The 25,153-nt window shown below is 36.0% G+C and overlaps 2 protein-coding genes and 1 long non-coding RNA gene across 5 annotated transcripts in view; 1 reads left to right on the top strand and 2 right to left on the bottom strand.

Moving 5' to 3' along the window:
* Window positions 1–1,549, bottom strand: part of rasef (RAS and EF-hand domain containing) — a 48,555-nt gene extending 47,006 nt beyond the window's left edge. For all 3 annotated transcript variants that reach the window (XM_087265445.2, XM_087265447.2, XM_087265446.2), the window contains exon 1: window positions 1,202–1,549. In XM_087265445.2, the coding sequence (XP_087121571.1) occupies window positions 1,202–1,524 (323 nt within the window). In that variant the 5' untranslated portion in view covers window positions 1,525–1,549. The remainder of the gene's footprint in view (window positions 1–1,201) is intronic.
* Window positions 1–14,608, bottom strand: part of LOC148679673 (uncharacterized) — a 140,816-nt gene extending 126,208 nt beyond the window's left edge. Inside the window, exons 1-2 of the long non-coding RNA XR_015944779.1 lie at window positions 13,776–14,608; window positions 12,863–13,584 (exon numbers count right to left, since the gene is read on the bottom strand). This is a non-coding gene — a long non-coding RNA (uncharacterized LOC148679673). The remainder of the gene's footprint in view (window positions 1–12,862; window positions 13,585–13,775) is intronic.
* The window catches only part of opn7d (opsin 7, group member d), an 89,240-nt gene continuing 71,354 nt past the window's right edge, over window positions 7,268–25,153 (top strand). The window contains exon 1 of the mRNA XM_087262511.1: window positions 7,268–7,768. The gene's annotated coding sequence lies outside the window, so the exon portion shown is untranslated. The remainder of the gene's footprint in view (window positions 7,769–25,153) is intronic.

The raw sequence follows: 25,153 nt of genomic DNA, 5'->3' as shown, positions 1-25,153 counted from the left end.
TTTCCATTTGCCAACATGTTCTGCTGAATGACAATGGTACAATATTTCATCCATATTTTAGTTTGAAACATTAACTTTACTTGTATTGAATGTTTTTATGTATATAAAAACAACATTGTAAATTTAATTTGATTACATATCATTGTCATTTTAATATATAGCATAATAATACACAGTATTTATGAATATTATTTGTTTTATTGTTTGTTTGTGTCATGTTGAAAACACACACACACACACATATATATATATATATATATATATATATATATATATATATATATATATATATATATATATATATATGTATATATATATATTAGATCTTACTCGTAAAAAAAGTAATTTTGACATTTAAAGATTAAATCTCAACTTGAAAAAATAAATTACAGTGAAAATGAGGCAGAAATTTTACATTTCTTTTATGAGATTAATGACTAAACATTGGAAATGATGTAAACATAGAACTGAGAGGCAAGGCATTTTTAAAACCCTTTTCAATTTAAATCCTATACTGAAGTCCTACTTAAAACAGAAAAAAGTAGTGTTTGAGGTGTTAAATAAAAGTGTTCACCCCTCGAAAAATTAATTCTGTAATACTCTAATTTACTCACATTTTAAACCTTACAAAAAAAAAAACAAAGCGATTTGTTTCTTAAAGCTATAAACCCGTTGCCTTAAAAGTGACCAGTTGACTTTACTTAAAAAAGTGAGTAAACCTGTTATAGCCTGAAATTATTGAGTTGACTTCATTTTTAGAATTAATCAATTTTAGTTAACTTATACTTAATAAATTAAAAGGCAATGAAAAAAGTTTTTTAAGTATAGTAAAGCTTTAAAGCTTAGCTTTAAAATCAATCAGTTTACTTAAAGTATTCAACTAATTGCTTTTTACAGTGTAAAAAGTTTCTCTTTTTTTTTCGAAAGAGGTTATTTTGGAAATTTTGAAAACCTGTAAATTTTGACTTCCTGAGAACTTGTTTTACCTACTATGAAAGTCACTGGTTACAGGTTTTCATCTTTCCTCAAAATATCTCCTTTTGTGTTGGACAAAAGAAAGAAAATCAAAAAGGTTTGTTCTGGAAGTAAAGTAAATAGTGAGAAATGTTTCATTTTTAGGTGAATCGCCTTCAAATAATTTTTTTTACAATGCTGACTGGGCTATTTTGACAGTTTTACACAGCACTATCGGGTGTTTTACCTGGGGATGAATTTGAACTGATCGCCAAGGCGCGATTTAAAGTCTTCCCAGGCGGCAGAGGAAGTTTCCCCGGCCGGCTCTCCGCTCATCTCCGGCTCCTTCAGCAGGTGCGACTCCTGAAAGCCCTCCATGAACTCCTCCAGGTTTATCGTCCCGTCTTCGTCGGTGTCAAGTCTGGAGAAAAGCGAATCGATCTCGCTGGACTGGACGTGAAGCTCCGAGCATATTTTCTCAAACTCCCATTTCTCGATCCGTCCTGAATGATCCACATCACAGGCGTGGAAGAGCTCGCGCAGTCGCTGCATCTGCGCCTCAGAGCCCATGACTGTCCCACAGACGACTTGTTTAGCAAATATTGTGTGACTTCTTGTTTCAAACAGTGTTGACCTTATGTTATCGTGCCTGTGCGCTTTGCAGAATGAGTGAAATAAACGCCCCTTACACAAACTACGCTGAGTAAACAAACTGTGAGCTCGCGCTGTCAGGAGGCATTTACGAAATGCTTCATTATACAATATATTTCTATTCGATTATGAAATAGTGAATTCTATCAGTAAATCAAACTTTTATAAAATTGTAATTCTAGAAATGCGGGTGCATTTCGCGTCCCAAATAGCAACCTAACGTTATTATTATTGTTGTTTTTAAAATATGGATTGATGAAACAGTTTTGAATAATTAGTAATAATAGTAGGCTAATGATTAGTCAAGTTAGCCTATATATATATATATATATATATATATATATATATATATATATATATATATATATATATATATATATATATATAGGCTAACTTGACTAATATATATGTATATAGTTAAAGTCAGAATTATTAGCCCCCCTGAATTATTAGCCCCCTGTTTATTTTTTCCATAATTCCTTTTTACTCGAGAGAAAGTATTTTATATATATATATATATATATATATATATATATATATATATATATATATATATATATATATATATATATATATATATATATATATATGCGGGTGCATTTCGCGTACCAAATAGGAACCTAACGTTATTATTATTGTTGTTTTTAAAATATGGATTGATGAAACCGTTTTGAATAATTAGTAATAATAGTAATGGCTAGTCAAGTTAGTCTATATATATATATATATATATATATATATATATATATATATATATATACAGTTGAAGTCAGAATTATTAGCATTAAAGGTGCTCTTGCGACAGACACTAGAGGCCATGGTCTTCAGCCTCCTTGTTTGAGCAACCAGCTCCCATACAGAAGGTTGCCGGTTCTATCCCAGCTCAGAGCAGGTTGGGTGGTGTAGGACTGGCGGGGTTACTTTGGTTCTGTGACCCGGATGGGAGAGGTTTAGGGGGTGAGTGTAACGGAGGCCAGCTAGTAAGTGCTGTGCAGGTAAACCTCACTCCTCTCACCTCTAAAGGTGCTCTAGCAACAGACGGTAAAGGCCATGATCTTTAGCCTCTTTGTTTGAGCAACCGACTCCCATGCTGAAGGTTGCCAGTTCGATCCCAGCTCAAAGCGGGTTTCGTGGTGTAGGACCGGCGGGGTTACACCAATACACATGTATGTTGGCACTGGTGGGGGGCTAGTGCACGATATACAGCCACATCACACTGTGACTGTGAGTGTGAGTGTGATATGCTTTTACACAACACAGTGTTGCCAGATTGGAAATGTCAAAGCATCATACCAGAACCTCAAAACTATTGTATTTGAAATAAAATGATCGTATACGGGTCAAACGGTGAGTACACAGCTATTATCTAGACAAATAGCGTTTTGACACAACACATAAAAAAAAAAAATAATAATAATAATAATATATATATATATATATATATATATATATATATATATATATATATATATATATATTCATAACACCGAGTTGCTGTCCTGTTTGTGTTGCCAGATCTTAAGGGATCCATTTTGAGGTACAAATCGGATGCCGTCATGGACCGCAACATTTTATTATTATTGGCCATGTACATTCATTGAATTAAACATCTGAATCTAAACACTGCAAAGTCTAATGTAGAAGGGAAAAACAAGCTATGCTATTAGCAGTGGGACAGAAATAACAGTGTTACTGTCGTCCCCACAGGAATTCTTGCATTTAAAATCTGATTTACTTTTAAACTGAAAAACTCAGACACAGGGATGTGTTATTGCACTAGATAGGCCTAACTTTTATTTATTTTTAATTTTTGGTTTAACTATCCCTTTAATTTGGCGACATGGTGGCTCAGTGGCTAGTACTGTTGCTTGACAGCAAGAACTTCACTGGTTTGAGTCCCGGCTCAGTTGGCATTTCTGTGTGGAGTTTGCATGTTCTCCCCATGTTGGTGTGGGTTCCAAAGACAAGTGGTACAGGTGAATTGAATAAACTGGCCATAGTGTATGTGTGTGAATGAGTGGGTATCTGCTGTGTAAAACATATTCTGGATAAGTTAGCGGTTCATTCCACTGTGGCAACCCCTGATGAATAAAGGGACTAAGCCAAAGGGAAAAACAATGAATGAACGAATCCTTTAAATTAAAAGAAAAAAGTTACATCATGCAGTTTAATGCCTGAAACACTAGATGGAGACAAAATATTTAAGATGTTCGCATCTCACCAATTCTGCTGCCTGCCGAATTTACACTCCAAAAATTCTGGGTTGTACTGTACTTGGGTAAATTATGGAAATATCCGTTTAAGGGCCTAGAATAGATTATATGATGAGCTCAGTTTCATCCCTCCTCAGAGTAAAATTGTAATAATACGTGTCATTATGTTTTCTGTAAAACCCAACAGTCAACTTTATCTTAAAATGAGTGTGGTTAACTCAAAATTGACTGAAAGTTAATTCTACTCATTTGAAAAGAGTTTTGCAAACCTCATTACTTCAACTTCGAGTTCTCTTCATTTATTGGGTTTTACTGTGCTCAGATTGCTTCATTTACTCAAATGGATTAAGTTCACAGTACTCATTTGGATTAGTTTTTAACTTATATTGTTTGAGTTGCCTTAACTTTTTGGGTTTTACAGTGCAGGGATTTTGTAAAGTGTGCAAAATCTTTACAAAATACTGACATACTTTGCCTAAATCCATCAGGCCTTCTATACATTTCCTGAGCACTCTATACAATACTGGGATTTCACACATTGTCAGTAACACATATATCTTCTTCTAAAGCCTTATTTTGACTGGTAAGGCTGCAATAAAGCCAGTTTTTAATTTGTAAAATGATTTTTAAGGGTGACGCAGTGGCGCAGCAGGTAGTGCTGTCACCTCACAGCAAGAAGGTCGCTGGGTCACTGGTTCGAGCCTCGGCTCAATTGGAGTTTCTATGTGGAGTTTGCATGTTCTCTCTGCATTCGTGTGGGTTTCGTCCGGATGCTCCGGTTTCCCTCACAGTCCAAAGACATGGGGTACAGGTGAATTGGGTAGGCTAAATTGTCCGTAGTGTACGAGTGTGTGTGTGAATGAGTGTGTGTTGATGTTTCCCAGAGATGGGTTGTGGCTGGAAATGCATCCGCTGCGTAAAAATGTGCTGGATAAGTTGGCGGTTCATTCTGCTGTGGTGACCCCGGATTAATAAAGGGACTTAGCCGACAAGAAAATGAATGAATGAAATGATTTTTAAGGTCATTGTTTTTTAGCCCCCTTAAGAAATCCCCCAGCCCCCCTCCCCCCATACATCAAATGAAATGAATGTATTTAACTCAGAATTTACTGAAAATTAATTCTACTTATTTGAAAAGAGTTTTGAACGACGTGTTAAGGGAATGAGTCAATTTAATACCTCATTACTTCAACTTAAATGGAGTAAGTTCACAATATAGATTAGTTTTTTTAACTCAAACGGTTTGAGTTGCTTTAACTTATTGGGTTTTACAGTAGTCAGTGGTTTGAGTTCTCTTCATTTATCAGGTTTTACTGTGCTCAAATCACTTTGTTTACTCAATTGGATTAAGTTCACGGTATTCTTTATTAGTTTTTGAACTTAAAATGGTTTGTTGCAATCGATTTCCTCAAATAGTTTGAGTTACCTTAACTTTTTGGGTTTTACAGTGTGTTTGCCAAATGATTTGTTTCCTCACAATCTACCAAGCTAGGTCAGAGTTCATGGAGACCTCTTGAGTGGAGCTGGACTCTTGAATGATTGGAAACAACTGTTTCCTGAGTTATTTGCCATTTTATGTGTTAAATCTTTTAAAGTTAATTCCTTTGTATGTAAGCTGCCAGTTTGAATGTGATTGTACCAGTTTTAATAAGATGGCTGAGAGTACACTAAACAGCCTTGAGTAAGAACAGATTGTAATTTGTGTGTGTGTGTGTGTGTGTGTGCGTGTGTGTGTGTGTGTGTGTGTGTGTGTGTGTGTGTGTGTGTGTGTGTGTGTGTGTGTGTGTGTGTGTGTGTGTGTGTCTGTGTGTGTGAGAGAGGTCTGTGGTCAACTATGAATACCCTACTGGCTGTTTGACTTTTGTAAGTGACGCCTAAGTAATCATTAGAAAACATTTTTCGGAATTACACACACAATCACATGGAAATTGTCTCTGTGTTTTAATCAATCAAGTTAAAATGTATGACGCAGTTAATGTTGTTATTGTTCTTGTTTAGAGTTCTTGTAAGCAGTGTGGCCTACGAACTCATGGCGAGTATTGAAGCTGCCTTCTGTTGATGAAACTGCAAACTATCTTCAGAAAACTTTTTTAAGAATCTCCTGCGTGTGCAAAGGAAACTCATTTCGGCTGCTTGTATCCGAGATCTTGTTCTTTTAGTCATGACCCAAAACTCATGACCATAGGTGAGAGTAGGAATGTAGATTGACCAGTAAATCGAGAGCTTTGCCTTTCGGTTCAGCTCCTTCTTTACCACAACGGGCCGTTACATCAACCACATTACTGCTGCCGCTGCACCAATCCACCTGTCAACCTCACGTTCCACCCTTCCCTCCACTCATGAACAAAACCCCAAGATACCCCACATAGCAAAATTTCTCTGGCCCAGCTCTGGCCCACACAATAAGGTTTTGCTTGGCCCACATGCCGCAGTGAATTACGGTACATGACTGGACCAAATCTGGCTTCCAGACAAGGACCAAACACAGACCATATCTGGGCCAAGTCTCAGCCAAGTTAATAACTCATAACTGGGCCTGAACTGGGCCAGATAGGTTGGTGCTTCACGATTGCGATGAAATTGATAAACCCATGGAGTGATGCGCTTTAGGCACACCATGGGCAGTGTGACCTGATTGGTAGAATTTTTTTTCTTTACTCAAAAATGATTTTAGTGTATTTTAAACGTGGGTCAAGACTGGCCAAACTCACATGGGCCACTTATCAAATTTTTAAATCTGGGCCAAATACTACGTTTTTCATCTGGCCCAAATCTTGTGTGCCGCCTTAAAGACGGTGCCACCTCTGCCAAACCCGGGCCATGTTTGGCCCACATGCTGTATGCCAGTGCCAGATGAATGCCTGCTGTGCCAGCTTTATGCCAAATCTGGGCCAGAATTCTTTGCTACTAGGGACTTGAACTCCTACACCTGGGGTAAGAGCTTTCCTCCAACCCGGAGATGGCAAACCTCCTTTTTCTAATGGACACCCATGGCCTAGAACTTGGAGGTGCTGATTCTCATCCCAGCCGCGTCACACTCGGCAGCAAACCACCTCAGTGCATGCTGAAGGTCCATGCCTAATAAAGCCAACAGAACATTGTCTGCGAATAACACAGATAAAACCCTGTGGTCCCCAAACCGGGCCGCTTGAGTCCATGACTATTAAAATTCTGTCCATAAAAATGATGCATTTTACTGTATTCTATTTTATTTTATTAAAATATTTAATTAGTATTACCTATTTAGGAGTATATATTATTATTTTTACTTAAAGCGAAACTACTTTTCAGACCTTGAAAACACTATATTAAAATTTTCAAAAATCTCCAGCACTTGTAGGAACCCTGGATATGGTGTAGTCTTTTTATGACTGGCATGCAAACATTGACAACAAAGACACAAGCAAAGAAAAATAAGGGGAAAAAGAACTGTTCAACACAAAAAAAGCATCTCTCTAAACACAGCAGAAAAAGATCTGGAACCAGGAGGGAAAGCAAAGCCACATAAAGCAAAGTAGATAGCTAGAACAGAGAGGTGGAGAGAGAGTGAGAGACATCATGTATGATTTCTGGAATTTAAAAAAAATACAGTCTGAGGAAGGAAAGACAGACCACAACAAACCTCAGAGTGACTGAGCCGCTCTTCATTACACACTGGAAAACATCTGTCTGTGTTTGTGTGTTCAGACTGAATGAGTGAGTGAACCCACGTGTCCAGCACACCTCTGTGACTGTCTGAGGTGTCCTCACTCTCAGCGTGCGTGTGTGTCGGTATGTGTGTGAGTGTCGCTCCGCGCCGGGTCTCTCGGAGCTCCAGTCTGCCAGCCGCGGCGCTCGCTCTTCCTGCGTACGAGGACGGAGTCTCCTCCGTGGGTCCCGCTGCTGCTCTGCTCCGCGACAACTTGTGCCTCCATGAGTGCAGCTGAGGGGATCCAGACTCTCCCTGGAAGGTAAGATACCGGGGTTTCTTGCGATTGCTTTATTGATGTCCGCTCAAAGTTCCTCAGGGAGCAAGTGGATATGGGATGGCTGGATGGATGATGTACGACGAGTTGAACTTACCTGATGACATTATTACTGGTTTTATTTGTTTTATGTGTAGGAGGAATATCACAAAATAAGATTGAATTATTTCTTAGGTTAATTCAACACAAATTCGAGTAAAATATGGACAAAACATAGTCTTTTGGGTTGATTTTTTTATTTAAAAACGTAACGCAAATTAATTAAAAATTTAATTCGAATTTACCCCAAATACTAGGGGTGTTCATTTTACCCAAATTTGGGTTAAATGACCCAAGCATAGAGTTAGTAGGTGATCTTGTTTTTTTATTTATCGTTTTGAAATACTGGCACGTATTCATAAGAGTGATAATACACGTAATAATTACTTTAAAAACATAAACTTTTACTTAGTTAAATCGTATTTATTTGTTGTTGCTTGTTGTTGCAGTTTTTTTTTTGTTGGTGGTGTTTTTGAAATGTATTAAAAAGCAGAAATTACTGTCTAGAAGGGCTATTTCTATTTCAATATACAGGTATTTATTAACATATCACTGGTAACATGTTACAGTAAGGTTGTAGTTACTGTTAATGTATTATAACATGAACAAACAACAAGCTATACACACACACACACACACACACACACACACACACACACACACACACACACACACACATATATATATATATATATATATATATATATATATATATATATATATATATATATATATATATATACTGTACAATGTAGAGATAGTTGAATTCTTGCACATTCTTGTTTTTGTTGAAATGTATAGTAAAAAGCAAAACGAAATTACAGTTTTGAATGATGTTCAAATAAATTGAATGACGTTACAATAAGGTTTTAGTTATTACTGTATTTACTAACATGAACAAACAATAAACAATTCATTTATTATGGTATTTGGTCATCTTTGTTAATGTTAGTTAATGAAAATAAAGCCTTAGTAACTCACCGTACATAAACACGCATGAATTGCCTGTAGATATTATTAGTTAATGGTGAAGTATTGATTCATACATGCTGTAGAAATATTGTAGAGAAGGTTTAATTCTTGCACTAAATGCCTATATTTGTTGTTGTTGAAATGTATATTAAAAATATATAGATTAAGCATATATAGACTGTTTTCTATTTGAATATATATATATATATATATATATATATATATATATATATATATATATATATATATATATATATATATATATATATATATATATATATGGGTTATTGGTATCACGTTACAATAAGGATGTAGTTATTACTGTCAATGTATTTATAAACAAACAACAAACAATACATTTATTCCAGTATTTAGTCATCTTTGTTAACGTTAGTTCACAGTACATGAACTAATGCTAACATCCATGAATTAGATATTATTGGTAAATAATAATAATAATAATAATAATAATAAATAAACCACACTCTAAAAAAACCAGAATTAAAAACTACCCAAATTGGGTTGTTTTTAACCCTACTGCTGGGGTAAATATGGGATAGAACACATCAGGGGTTAAATTAACCCAAGTACTTGGAATTACATGTAGATATCATTAGTTAATGTTGAACTATGATTAATAAATGCTGTACAAGTATTGTAGAGAAGGTTAAATTCTTGCACCATATACACTGAAAAAAATGATGTCTGCAAAATTGTTGCAAACAATTTATTTGTGTTGAATTTAAACAAACAAATTAAATTGAGTAAGGTTCAACTTAATTTATTTGTTTAAATTCAACATAAACAAATTGTTTACAACCCCTTAACTTAAATAAAATTAAAGTAAATTCAAGGAATCATCCTTTAATAATTTTTTCAGTGTACTTTGTTGTTGAAATGTACAGTGAAAAGCAGATATTAAAGTTTAGAAGGACTGTTTTCTAATTGAATATGCATGTTTTTTTTAATGTCACTAGTAACACGTTACAATAAGGATTTTAGTTATTACAGTTAATGTATTAACTAACATGAACAAACAATGATTTATAAAAGTATTACAATATTTATTTATCTTTGTTAATGTTAGTTATTGAAATTAAAGTCTTAGTAACTCACAGTACATTGACAAATGTTAACACGCATGAATTACATGTAGATATCATTAGTCAAAGCTGAACTATGATTAATAAATGCTGTACAATGTAGAGAAGGTTAAATTCTTGCACCAAATACCTTGTTGTTGGAATGTACAGTGAAAAGCAGATATTAAAGTTTAGAAGGACTGTTTTCTATTTGAATAAGCACGTTTTTTCTTTAAATGTCACTAGTAACATGTTACAATAGGATGTAGTTATTACTGTTAATGTATTAATTATCATAAACAAACAATAAACTATACATTTATTAAAGTATTTATTAATCTCTGTTAACGTTAGTTAATGAAATTAAAGTCTTAGTAATTCACAGTACATTAACTAATGTTAACAAGCATGAATTAGATATTATTAATAAATGCTGTACAAGTATTGAGAAGGTTGAATTCTTGCACCAAATACCAGTTTAGTTGTTGTTGCTGTTGTTGTTGAAATGAATAGTAAAAAGCAGAAATTACACTTTAGAATGACTGTTTTCTATATTAATATTCATTTTTTTTAAAGATTACTCGTAACACGTTACAATAAGGATTTTATTTATTACAGATAATGCATTTACTAACATGAACAAACAATGAACTATACATTTATTACAGTATTTAGTCATCTTTGTTAACATTAGTTATTGAAATTAAAGTCTTAGTGACTACATTAACCAGTGGTAACACGCATGAATTACATGTAGATATCATTAGTCAAAGCTGAACTATGATTAATAAATGCTGTACAATGTAGAGAAGGTTAAATTCTTGCACCAAATACCTTGTTGTTGGAATGTACAGTGAAAAGCAGATATTAAAGTTTAGAAGGACTGTTTTCTAATTGAATATGCATGTTGTTTCTTTAAATGTCACTAGTAACATGTTACAATAAGGATTTTAGTTATTACAGTTAATGTATTAACTAACATGAACAAACAATGAACTATACAAGTAATACAATATTTATTTATCTTTGTTAATGTTAAATTCTTAGGAACTCACAGTACATAATGTTAACAAGCATGAATTAGATATTATTAGTAAATGCTGAACTATGATTTATAAATGCTGTATTGTTCATTTGTTTCATGTGCATTCAGTACATTAATACAACCTGACGTGTGACTTATTCTTACAGTGTGATGACCTGCGGTCATCCGTGTTACTGTATGGTGCAGTAAAGTCGTGGAAATAACCATCATGTCATTTCATTCATTTATTAATTTTCCATTGGCGTTGCCTCTTTATTAATCTGGGGTCACCACAGAGGAAATACCGCCAACTTATCCAGCATATGTTTTACACAGCGAATGCCCTTCCAGCTGCAACCCAGTACTGGGAAACATCTATAAACACTCGTTCACACACTTACACTACGGCCAATTTAGTTTGTTCAATTCCCCTATACAGCATGTCTTCAGACTGTGGGGTTTATTTCAGTTCATTTTAAAATGAATTAGGCTATATGATGCCAAATAATAACTTTCTTGATAACACCAGCCTGGCTCAGTACAGAAAAATATGATGTTAAAATCTATCAAATAGCATGTTGACTTTGTGTAATTCCCTGGACAGATGTTGTAGCTTGTATTGCTTCTTTTCCCTCCTTTTTTGTTTTTTTTAGTGCAATGACTTGCACATGACATGTTCTTTCAGTCGAATGGACATCTTGGCATGCAGCCTGGACGTTGTGAAACAAACAATGATAGCAAACTGCTTCCTGACTGCTGACGTGCATCACCAACTCTTACACCAATATACTTTCAGTGCTTTATATTAAGCCAGTGGTTCCAACACAAAACCCTACCTGTGTCCTGATCTAAATGTTAACGAGTGTGAAGATGGATGTTATAGGAAAAGCAAATCTTTCTTATTGAAAGTCAGAAGACTAATTTAAAGGTAATTGGCTGGATTGGCTGTGCTGGAATGCAATTCCTTACATTACTAAACCTAGTTTGTAGGTGAAAGCGCTTGTTTTCTGCATTTTGAAATACAGACAGTGTTTATAAGAGTGTTCATGTAATAATTACTTTAAAAATAATCGAATTTTACTGAATTAAATCATAGTATTTATTTGTTGATGTCTGTTGGTCAAAGATATTTTCAAGCATAATTTTCTTGTGTCTATCATGCTTTTTTATATACAGAAGACATCCAGTTTTAACAATAACTATAGTTTGTATTCCTTTAAAATATTGGCATATTTAGAACAGGTTATAGACCAATTTTTCAATTAAAAAAATATATTGTTCGAAATAAAGCTCAACTTAAAATGATCATTTGCTTTGTTGCATTAAGTATCTTAATATACTACCTGACAAAAGTCTTGTCGTCTATCCCAGTTGTAAGAGGAACAAATAATAACTTGGCTTCTAGTTGATTAAAAGTGGCAGAGGGTAGATTTTTCTGATGAATCATCTGTTGAGCTGCATCCCAATCATCACAAATACTGCCGAAGACCTATTGGAAACCCATAGACTCAAGATTCTCATAGACATCAGTCAAGTTTGGTGAAGGAAAAATCATGGTTTGGGGTTACATTCAGTATGTGGGGGATCTGCAGAGTGGATGGCAACATCAACAGCCTGAGGTATCAAGACATTTGTGCTGCCCATTACATTACTTCAGCCTCCACATCAAAGTTCCTGAAAGCAAAGAAGGTCAAGGTGCTCCAGGATTGGCCAGCCCAGTCACCAGACATCATTGAGCATGTCTGGGGTAAACTGAAAGAGGAGGCATTGAAGATAAATCCAAAGACTCTTGATGAACTCTGGGAGTCCTGCAGGAACGCTTTCTTTGGCATTCCAGATGACTTCATTAATTAGTGATTTGAGTCATTGCAGAGATGTATGGATGCAGTCCTCCAAGCTCATGATGGAGTCAGACACAATATTCATTCTTTCTCCACTGCAGCATGACTTTATATTCTATACTGGACATTATTTCTGTTAAGTGACAACACTTTTGTCTAAGCAAAGTCAGACCTTACTGTCGTAATTAAATCACTAAAAATCAAGGCATGATCATATTTTATTCTGGTCAAATAAGTGTGATCTAGAGGCCTTTGCCTTTCATATTAGCCACTTCATATACCAAATGATCAACTATACATCAAGTTATTATTTGCTGTTCCTAAACTTAGACAAGACTTTTGTCAGATAGTGTACATGGAGGTCAGAATAAGTTTGTTGATTCTAATTTATTTATTTACATATTTTTACATCCAAGTTTTTTTTAAACGTTATTTGAAACATTAAAGTAGACGTTTGTGAAATGCTGATTCAATTGATGTGATATTTTGTTATTTAAAATTGTTCATTATTTAAATTAGTATATTCAAAGCTTAATATCCAGTGTTAAATTAACACTGTGTTTATAAAATCTACTCTCAAGGTGTCAGAAAAATAATACTGAGGTAGTTTATGTGCTGTATTTAGTCAAATAGTTGTATGGTGTATCAAATGTTGTTTTTAATTCGCCAGGCATCTCCTTTTTTATGTTTCTGCGCATTAGATCAGCTCTTGTGGCTTATGGGGCACCTCTTAACTCTCAACTATCTTTTCACCAATTACGTAAATTAATCCTTCCTTCAGACAAATCTCCCTCCTCTGCTTCAGTTGTTTATCTCTTTCCTCTTGAGCATTCATACAAACCTCTACCTATCACAACTGTTTGGGCTAAGGACCTCAATGATGATGTACACGTTTAATTTTCAGATCAGGTATGGGAGATGTTTAAATTGTCTTCTAGAAATCCTAATCACCAAATTATACATTGGAAATTGCTACATAGGTTGTATTTGACTCCAAAAAAACGTTCATCTCCAGCCTGATCTCACGAGAAAACGTAAGTATGTTACGTTTTTCCAGTTTAGTGGCTAATTCGTACAAATTCAGTCGTACGGAATTGTACAATTTTAAAAAGGAGGTGTGGCACCAAACCCCAACCCTAAACCCAACCGTCATTGGGGGATGAGCAAATCGTACTAAAATGTATGAATTAGATCGTACGAATTCGTACGAATTAGCCACTAAATGAAAAAGTTACGAATTGCCGTGAGATTGTGTTGGAATCTCTCATCTTCTTCTAATTGTAATCTCTGTTCACCAGGATCTTTAGGCACTTTTTTACATTTCTTTTGGGAATCTCTCACCTTTCTGGACTCAGCTCTCGCAGGATTTATCATACTTGTTGGTAACTGAGATATGTTTGACTTCACATCATTTTTTCATGAATGACTTTTGGGACCTCACTTTGTCCGTTCAACAAAGATGCCTTCTGTTAACTGCTCTCACAGCAGCAAAAAAATTGCTGGTTAACCGCTGGAATCCTCCTCATACCATGAACAGACGAACCTGAACTGTGTATTTGTTCGACATTCTCTCGATGGAACTCTAAACTTCCCGTATACATGGTGCTAATATGAAAACTGTCAGTATATGGCACTCAGCCTTTGATGTTGTGTGATGCTTTTTAAAGTCTTTGTAAAATTCCTTTGTAAAATTATTTGATTTGTTTATTTTTTTATTTATTATTATTTTTTTATACACTTTTGAAATCTGCTAGGGGTGGGATGGGTGGCAGTGGGTTTTAAATTTACACTTTTTTTTCTGTTTTATATTGTTTCCTGAAAAACTCAATAAACAGTTGTTAACAAAAAAAAAAAATTGTTTTTAATTAAAAAAAAATAAAAAATAAATATATATATATATATATATATATATATATATATATATATATATATATATATATATATATATATAAATATAAAAGAGTGTTAAAGAGAATAAAGAGTGGAAACAGCCATAAAAGTGTACCAAAACGCACTGTACCGTACCACTCAGTGGAAAAGGGCCATAAATAACTACAGTATATTCTTGATTTAAGATTTTAGAAACAAGACAAAAACTCAAAGTAAAGAATTTTTGAAGTATATTTTTAATTATAAAAACAGGCTTTAAAGAAAGTGTTATAAAAAGCATCTCAACTTGTGGTTTTGCAGTTCATGACACTCTCACACCCTGTATTAAATCTGCAATGAAAACCACTTTGTTCTATCAAACCATGAAATCTTTTCCTGAATAGATCATTATTATGCTGTTTGGCGAGCACCAGATGTGTTTTCACATGATTATGTTAATGTTGATTGTGCAATACTTTCTGACCGTGTTTACACACTGTGTCAAACTACTGTGTCTTTGTTGTTGTCTGCTAATAAACACTTTAAAAAAATAAAACTAAACATGGTTTAGCAAAGATGTCATTAAAGAACCACTGAAGAACCCAAAAATACTAATTTATAAATCATTTGAATTGTTTATTGAACATTTTGTGGAATAGAAATGTCCTGTTGATGTTCTTTATCGAACAAATTAGCTTTTTTAGGGTCACTTAAAAGACAAAATTTTGCAATATGTTTTTAAAGGGTTAGTTCACCCAAAAAATTAAAATCATGTTATTAATTTCACACCCTTATGTTGTTACAGACCCCTGAAACCTTCGTTCATTTTCAAAATACAAATTAAGATATTTTTTTATTAAATCTGAGAGCTCTCTTGTCCACAAACAGGAAGATTCCAACGAGATTTCTTCAAAGTCCAGAAAAAAACATCTTCAAATCTGAATATTATCAAGCTATGAGAATACGGGTTAGTTCACCCAAAAAATGTTAATTATCTTGTTATTTCCTCACCCTTATGTCGTTCCAAACCTCTGAAATCTTTGTTTACCTTCCAAAGACAAATTAAGATAACTCAGATTGAATATGAGAGCTCCCTCATCCTCCACAAACAGCAAGATTTCTTCAAAGTCTAGAGAAAATCTTCAAAACACTGCCTTCAGTGGTTCAATCTGAATCTCGTCTAACATCAGTGTCTTAGCTCAAAAAATGGTCAAAAATTCCCATAAAAACACACTTAATCTTTGTGAATAGTTTTCCTAGAGGAGTTGAATCTTTTATAGCAGCAAAAGACGGGCCAACTTCATATTGAACCTGACAGTGTAACATTGGGATGTCATTAACATTCATGCGCATGTAATGGCAGATGTCCCAAAACTTTTGGCAGTACAATGGATAAGCAAAGACAGGTGAACGCAATTAACCAATGAGTAACCTTGCAAGCAAATATTGGCAGGAAAATAAGAACAAAGAAAAGAAGGTCAAAGTTTACTGAGAAACTAAAGAATACAAAAGCAAACCAGAGACTTAAAGTGAATGTACATCTGACAGTTCCCATCAAAGATGCTAATTCAATTTATTTAAAATATCAGAAGGTTGTTTAAGACTATTTTGAATAATGCAATGTTTCATTTAAGTTTAAGAGAATAGAAATGAGGTACATTCAGTGGTGGAAAGAGTACCGAAAAATCCTACTCAAGTAAAAGTACCATTACTTGCCCAAAAATGTAGTGCAAGTAGAGTAAAAGTATCTGTTTTAAATATTACTCAAAGTATGAGTAAAAAGTGGACCCTTCAAAAGTACTCAAGAGTAGAGAGTAGTGAGTATTACACAGTAAAATGTCGATGCGTTTGCATGCAGTTTGTGCAGGGATGTGTAAACGTAATATTCTGTAGTGCAGTCATTTATCTTCCTATATTCCTTCATTACTTTGTTTGTTAGTTTTTTCTACCTTTATTAATTGGTTTGTTCATTTTTTCCTTCATTTATTTGTTTATTTTTTTCCTTCATTCGTTTGTTCATTTTTTCCTTCATTCCTTTGTTCCTTCTTTCGTTCACTTATTCATTTGTTAATTCATTCTTTTGTTCTTTCCTTCATTAGGTCCTTTGTTCATTTGTTTGTTCATTCATTTGTTCAGTCCTTCCTTGAATCCTTCCTTCATTCATTTGATTCTTCCATTCTTTGTTCGGTCCTTCCTTCCTTCATTCTATCCTTCCTTTCATTCTTTGTTCGGTCCTTCCTTCATTCGGTCCTTCCTTACATTCTTTGTTCGGTCCTTCCTTCATTCAGTGTTTCCTTCCATTCTTTGTTCGGTCCTTCCTTCATTTGGTCCTTTCTTACATTCTTTGTTCGGTCCTTCGTTCATTCGGTCTTTTCTTCCATTATTTGTTCGGTCCTTCCTTCATTCGGTCCTTCCTACATTTGGTCTTTCTTTCCATACTTAGTTCGGTCCTTCGTTCATTCGGTCTTTCCTTCCATTCTTTGTTCGGTCCTTCCTTCATTCGGTCCTTCCTTCATTTGGTCTTTCTTTCCATTCTTTGTTCGGTCCTTCCTTCATTCAGTCTTTCCCTTCATTCTTTGTTCGGACCTTCCTTCATTCGGTCCTTCCTTACATTCTTTGTTCGGTCCTTCATTCATTTGGTCTTTCCTTCCATTCTTTGTTCGGTCCTTCGTTCATTCGGTCTTTTCTTCCATTCTTTGTTCGGTTCTGGCTTAATTCGGTCTTTCCTTCCATTCTTTGTTCGGTCCTTCCTTCATTCGGTCTTTTCTTCCATTCTTTGTTCGGTCCTTCCTTCATTCGGTCTTTCCTTCCATTCTTTGTTCGGTCCTTCCTTCATTCGGTCTTTCCTTCCATTCTTTGTTCGGTCCTTCCTTCATTCGGTCTTTTCTTCCATTCTTTGTTCGGTTCTGGCTTAATTCGGTCTTTCCTTCCATTCTTTGTTCGGTCCTTCCTTCATTCGGTCTTTTCTTCCATTCTTTGTTCGGTCCTTCCTTCATTCGGTCTTTCCTTCCATTCTTTGTTCGGTCCTTCCTTCATTCGGTCTTTCCTTCCATTCTTTGTTCGGTCCTTCCTTCATTCGGTCTTTTCTTCCATTCTTTGTTCGATTCTTCGTTCATTCAGTCCTTTCTTCCATTCTTTGTTCGGTCCTTCCTTAATTTGGTCCTTCTTTCGTTTCATTTAGTGATTTAGGCTGTTTGGGGATTTCAGTCATCATATAGTTGACATCCTTCATTTCTTCATCAGTCACATGCAGTGTATAAAATAGATAAATATAGATATCTGGGTCATTGCGTGTAGAGAGTTTAATGCTTTCAAAAGGTTTGGTCCAGTTGCTTATGTGTTGAGGTAGTTCATTATGATGTGATTTATATTCTATGTGTGATTTGAGTGGACAGGAATCACAGGACTGATTTTTATACATTAGCCAATCCCCATAGACAAGATAGAAATAGTGACTGCAGGTAGAAGGAAAGTGGAGTAAAAGTACAGATATACTGCACTAAAAATTTACTCCAGGGAAAGTAAAAGTACACATTTTAAAAAACTACATAGCAAATTACAATTCCTGAGAAAAACTACTCAATTACAGTAGTTTGAGTATTTGTAATTAGTTACTTTACACCACTGGGTACATTGCAGCAAAATAGAAATAAAAATTGATGTTGTTGTTATTATTAAAACACGAGTGGCATATATTGCAAAAAAAAAAAAAAAAAAAAACATCTGTTGAGAAAAGGTCAGATGATTGTATCTAATGCAGCTTTACCAAAATTTGGGATTGGCCGGAATTTCACCAATGTCTTAGGAAAAAGTATTTTGCAGCAAGGGTATTTTTATAATCAGAAATACAATAAGTAATAATATAATAAACACAAGATTTGTTTCCTATGTGCATATCATTTTAAATGGACTTCAGTCATGTGATTCCAAGCTAAATATACAACATCATTGGGTGCATTCGACTTGAACCATGGGTGCAGCCAGTGATCAACGAGATCAGCCGAGTACAGGTGGGGGGCGGAGTTGAAAACTATGTTCAAAATTCATTCATCTGTAAATTTCACCATCGTTTTTTTTTTGTTTTTTTTTATAATTGCACTTTATAACTTGTACCTACAGTTGAAGTCAAAATTATTAGCCCCCCTTTGATTTGATTTTCTTTATAAAATATTTTCCAAATGATGTTTAACAGAGCAAGGAAATGTTCACAGTGAGACTGATAATATTTTTTCTTTTGGAGAAAGTCTTATTTGTTTTATTTCGGCTAGAATAAAAGCAGCTTTTAGTTTTTTAAAAACCATTTTAAGGTCAATATTATTAGCCCCTTTAAGCTCATTTGTTTTCGATAGTCTACAGAACAAACCTTCATTATACAATAACTTGCCTAATTACCCTAACCTGCCTAGTTAACTTAATCAACCTAGTTAAGCCTTTAAATGTCACTTTAAGCTGTATAGAAGTGTCTTGAAAAATATATAGTCAAATATTATGTGCTGTAGGGTTGGGCGATGTCAACCATTCTGGCATCGTAAGAAGTCTAATATGAAACATCGCGATGGATGATGGCATCGTCGTCATAGGCGCATTGAATTAATTGTGAATAATTAATTCATAACAAATTAATTATTTGTAGCCTACCGTTTTAACTACCTGACACGTATGATCTTTGTTTTACCCATAAACAAATTATACAGTAAATGAATAAAGATAAGTTACACACATAGTTACCACCTGTCAATCACTTTTGACTCATGAATATGAATAGGCAGTGATCTGTGTCGTTATAATAGCAACGGTAAAGCAGGTGCACAACCAACAAGATCCAGCTAACAGTATCTGAGGTGTTCGCTAAAATGACTAAGTACAAGTGTGAAAGTGAAAGACTGAAGCAGTCTACTGACCCGCTGACTGCCTGGACCTGCTGTCTCGAGCGCATGGCAGTGTGTGCGTCTGTGTGTGTGAATGCGTGTGTGGTCACGTGATGTGCGTTTTCAGCGGTAGCGTGGAAGGAGGGCTGCTCAGAAATACTAAACGCCAGTGTGGATGTGGATCGTTTTCGTTTTAAAATGCCAAAAGACCTATTAGTGTACACAGGGCCTGAGTGTGTATTTTCCATGAGCGGATTTGCAACGGGGGCGGGACGGAGGGTCGCGATGCCGGCTCACCATCATGGTGTCTGTTAGCCATCGGCGATGGACGATGGCTTCGTCTAGCAACCCAACCCTAATGTGTTGTCATTATGGTAAAGATAAAATAATTCAGTTATTAGAAATTAGTTATTGAAACTATTATGTTTAGAAATGTGTTTAAAAAATCCTCTCTCCGTTAAACAGAAATTGGGGAAAAATAAACAGGGGGGGCTAATAATTCAGAGGGATTAATAATTCTGTCTTCAACTGTATATCCTGCACTTGCTGCTTTTGCACTCCGGGTTAGACTTAATTTTGTTGATTTGTACTTGTACATGTGTAATGACAATAAAGTTGAATCTAATCTAATCCAAAACAGTAAGCAATGCACTTAAAGTGGCAGACTTTTATTCTAAATGTAGCCTTTGAGGGGTGTTGTGTCTGAGCTCAGCAAACACTTTTATACCATATCTTGATTTTAACTACCGTTAGTGTCATATGATTGTAATTCACTCCTACCGGACCCAATGTACGTTGTTCTCTTACGAAATTCCCCCCAAAAAAGGTTAAAAGTCCATGAACAAAACCGGTACTGATTGTTAAGAGGCCTTCAAGCATGAAGAGTTCTGCTTGAGTCTGTTCATCTCTGTTACTCCTCCAGGCTTGATTTGCTAAGATTGTGGGAGATTGTAGAGCTCAGAGATATGCAGATATCATCACAGAGCAAGAAATACATCGGTACACAGTCACCAGTGCACATGAATCTTCTCTGCTTCTGTGGATGTCAAAAGGAGATGTTCAGTAGAATGCTCATGCTGCATTTTTCAGTACAGTTTTTTAAAGCACGTATAAGTAGCGTGATAAAAGAATGAAAACATAATAGTGTGATCTGTCGGATGTAGCACAGTGCTCATTCAGTAAAGGCACAGCTAAACAGAAGTGTTTTCAGGCTTGATTTGAACGTGCCTATTGTTGGAGCACATCTGATCATTTCTGGAAGCTGATTTCAGCAGTAGGGGGCGCTGTTAGTAGCGGAAAGCCGATTCACCCTGCTTTGACTGAACTCTTGGAATTTCTAGTTTGTATGATCCTAAAGATCTGAGTGATCTATTAGGTTTGTATTCAGTGAACATATTATGTATTGAGGTCCGAGTGTCAGGGTTCTGCCACTCTGGTCTTGTAAATTCTTGTTTTGGTGGCAGAGCTCGGACACTACCCATGTCTGGTCCTGTTTCTGTCTCTGTGTGCGTGCGCGCGCGCCGTCAAGGGCGTACGCAGAGTGTGCGCGCTCCTGCTTGACGCGGCCGCGCGCGCGCTCTGCGTCCCTCAGACGCGCGCGCTCTTGTACTCGTGTTTGTGTTTTAGTCTGTCTGCAGCGTGGTGTTTCATTCCCAGCGTCTCAGTCTTGTTAGTTTCGGTTTTGGTCGGCGCTGGGATGAAGCATGCACGCTGCGTGTGTGAGCGCACGGTGAGTGTTTTCATTCATCGTGTGCTCGTGTCTTGCGTCTCTTGTCAAAGCACGTGGCTTGGTGTTCACATTGTGGTCACGTACTTTTGTCGTGTGCTTCAGTGTTGTGTTATGTGAGCGCATGGCTTGTATTGTCTCTCTGTGTCATGCGCTCTCCCGTCTATTGTCTAGTCCCACCCTCCTTGTTCACTCATTATTAGTTTGTCATGTTCACCTGTGTGTCAATTTACTTTTTGCTTTATAATCCCCCTCATGTTTTCAGTCCTTTGCCAGTTCGTCGTCGATAGTTTCCTGTCCTGTTGTGTCCAGCCCTGTCTTGTCCAGCCAGTCAAGTTTGTTTGTTCATTTATTTGTTTTATTAGAGTTTTTCCCCCTCGGGGTTGTTTGTTTTGCCTTTTTGTTTTCATTTTATTATTAATAAAAACCCATTATTGCTGCACCTGAGTCCTCGCTCCTTTTTCCCCTCACCGACCGTGACACCGAGGCCATTTAGTGATTTAAAGACAAGTAGTAATACTTTAAAATTTATTCTGAATGTAACTAGGAGCCAGTGCAGAGACCTGAGGACAGGTGTGATGTGCTCTGACTTCCTGGTTCTGGTCAGAATCCTGGTTGTAGCGTTCTGGATGAGCTGCAACCGTCTGACTGTCTTTTTGGGAAGGCCAGTGAGGAGGCCGTTACAGTAATCCACTCTGCTGCTGATAAAAACATGAACAAGTTTCTCTAAGTCTTCACTGGAAACAAAGCATCTGATTCCTGCAATGTTTTTGAGATAATAGTATGCTGATTTAGAGTGCGTAATCATATAATAGAGCAGATTACGGAGCTAATGAGGTGCCAGCCATGTTGATCATAAGCACGTGATCCTCTCGAAAATAGTTTATAAATAAACCGCACTTCTAGGTAAAATGAGCACTAGGGGGCAGATTGACGCCAACAACTTTTTTTTTCACACTAATGAAATAGAGTGAAGGAACTATAATGTCACCTTGTAGGCTAATCGGCTGCTAGCATAAAACTGGTTCCCTCGATAAACACCCCATAAGATTTTCCCATAGGCTTCTCGAAGATTGCAAATAATAAGCTCTGTGTCCATACACGATTCATTACACTTACGCATTTGGTCCAGCCGCGTAATCCTCAATAATTCCTTCATGTTATCTCAACACAAATTAAACAAGTTAACTCATTCGTTTTTACAAATTTAAGTGGATTGAACATACAACAATTAAGTTGTCACAAAAACCTCTTAAGAAATTGTGATATTTCAACTCATTTTGTATAAGTAGTTTAAACAAGCAGCAAAAGCCATTTTATTCAGTGTATATACTGTAGATTACAGCTGCTCAATTAATCGTTAAAATATCGCGATCTCGATTCGAACCCCTAGACGATCTTAATCCAGCATTTCTACGATTCTGCCAATCATATTTTCAAATTTAGAAGAGAAGAAAAGGCGGCTGCACGAGTCTTTTCATTGTTTCACACACGTTGCTCAGTGACACTGACAGCTCCGAATGATGTTGAACGAGTCACATACTGTATTTATAAGATATAATTCACCTAAAAATGTCATTTTTGTCTTCATATAATGATGTTTTTGCGGCCGGGAAATCACACATGACGTGAGCGGCTGACCGTGAGCTGTTATCACATAGAGAGCGTGCGCGCTCTACTTAATGATAGACACGCGCGCGTCAACTTTAGTGAACAGAACCTGCATATGTTGCGAGTAACAGGTAATACAGATGTAAATAATATTCTGTTTGTGGCACAGAGTGATCGTTTGGGAGCCGCGCGCGAAGTATGAACAAGCACTTAGCAGTGAAAATGAAACCAAAAGTGTGCACTTCATTTAAATGATCATATCGCATTTTAGAGTTATGATTACGGCAAGCATTTGATATGTCTTTTTTCTTTCATAGCGAACTCACAGTTGTGCATGAAAATAAATGTTTACAATAGCCCCTTTCACACAGTGATACCGGTAAATATCTGGAAAATTTCCAGAACGACTTTACCGGTATATTGAAAAAAGCGCTGTTCACACAGGCGAGGACGTTACGGAAATTTTCCGGAAAAGAGCATTCACACATCCATCCCAAAATACCGGTAAATTCTGACATCATTCACCACAAATGAGCTTTAAACGGCTGCGCTTGTATTTGTAAACATTTGACTAAATTACAAACTCTGTGGATGATCAGTATTGTGAACAACTTTCGCAGGATCACTTCCGCATGTCGAGATGTTCATAATATGTGCGTGTGCAGGCGCTCACAGGCTGTTTCACAGGCACACGCAAAGCTTGAAGGTAAACAAACAACGGCTTATCATAAGCATCTCATCGATGATTATTTACACAGTTGGCATTAAGAAGAACATATAAACGTGACCTGACTAACTTCTAGCAGCTAAATGTGTCTGGAAAAATATTCAAAGGCTTTTATCCTCACAAACCGCGCGGACGTAAATGCGTCTGACTGTTGTGATTGGCTAAAGCAGACGTCTCACGTCAGCACGTTCTAGACGTGCACGCGCTTATTACGGGAATCTTCCTTCTGCATTCACACAGCGCAGCATTCCGGCAAATTGCCGGTAATGTTACAACTTCTCTTTCCGGAAAATAGCCAGAACGAATTTACCGGTATTTTCAAAAAGGACCTGTTCACACATACAACAAAGGTCTGTATGTGTGAAAGGGGCTAATGTCAGTATACCTACTCTAGTCTATATATTGTTGAATATAATCTGATAACGGCAAATGTCTGATTTTTTATGACAGATTGCAAGCATATATCTCAAACATAATAATTCAACATCATAATTATTATAAGTAGAATAGAATTATTTACAAAAACCAGTAGACCACATAATATTATCAATGTTGTGCCATATGTTTGTTTTTACCATACTTTTATTTTACATCTACAGAATGGTGAGAAAATCGTGATAATTATTTTAAGCAAAAAAAATCGCGATTCTCATTTTAGCCAGAATCGTGCAGCTCTATGGCAAACTATACAAAACATCACTTCATTTTTTTTTAGTCGTGGTGTACCCTCGTAAATGTCTGCTTCCAAGACGTTGGAAACAAACGTTTTCCTTTGGCATCATCACTTGATGTTGCCGCCATGTTGCTGTCTCTTTGCTCTACTGGTTGTTACGGAAAAAAATAACATGTTTACAACATCCAATCAGATTAGGGGAACTGAGAAGGTAGAATTTGAAGGCTTGAAAACACAAACTGTACACAGAATATTAATATCGATGTTGTGCCATATGTTTGTTTTTACCATAGCTCTATTTTACATCTACAGAATCGCGAGAAAATCGTGATCATTATTTTAAACAAAAAATCGCGATTCTCATTTTAGCCAGAATCGTGCAGCTCTACTGTAGATATAAATATCTTCTCTCTGGTTCACGTAGTTGCTTTTCCGCTGGATTAATCTGAAAGCAAATGAAATCTGTTAGTCCCTCTTAATCTTGACCATGACCGTTTGCGAGTGTCAGGATTCAAACTTTTCCATGAGTCATCAAGTTTGGGTGCCCGATCGGCTTTATAAACTCCATTTTCAGAAGCGTTCGAGGCGGCTGACATGATTCTGATGTTTCATGAGGCGCTGCTGCTAATAATTGCACAGTTATGTAACTCAGAGCGTCTCGTTGAGGAGCCTAAAGCATGATGCGTTGTGGGTGAAAGAGAAAGTCCACGGAGAAGATTCAAAGGCTTATAAATCAAACAGAGAGCCTGTTATCTGGAGAGCATGACAGGCAGTGCTGAAACTCAAGCTACTATCGATGTGTAGACCCTTTACAGAAGACTTTAACGGTCATCATTATTTTTAAATCCTTGAAAGTTTTTAATATTTAAGTCTTTATCTTCTGTAACTGCTAATTATCTCATAGGCAATGTTGATTAGCTAATTTTCAAGAGTTCACA

The sequence above is a fragment of the Danio rerio genome, chromosome 8 (genome assembly GCF_052040795.2).
Source record: "Danio rerio strain M-AB ecotype USA chromosome 8, GRCz13ab, whole genome shotgun sequence".
In the NCBI taxonomy this organism is placed as follows: Eukaryota; Metazoa; Chordata; class Actinopteri; order Cypriniformes; family Danionidae; genus Danio; species Danio rerio.
This window is presented reverse-complemented; position numbering and strand designations above follow the sequence as displayed.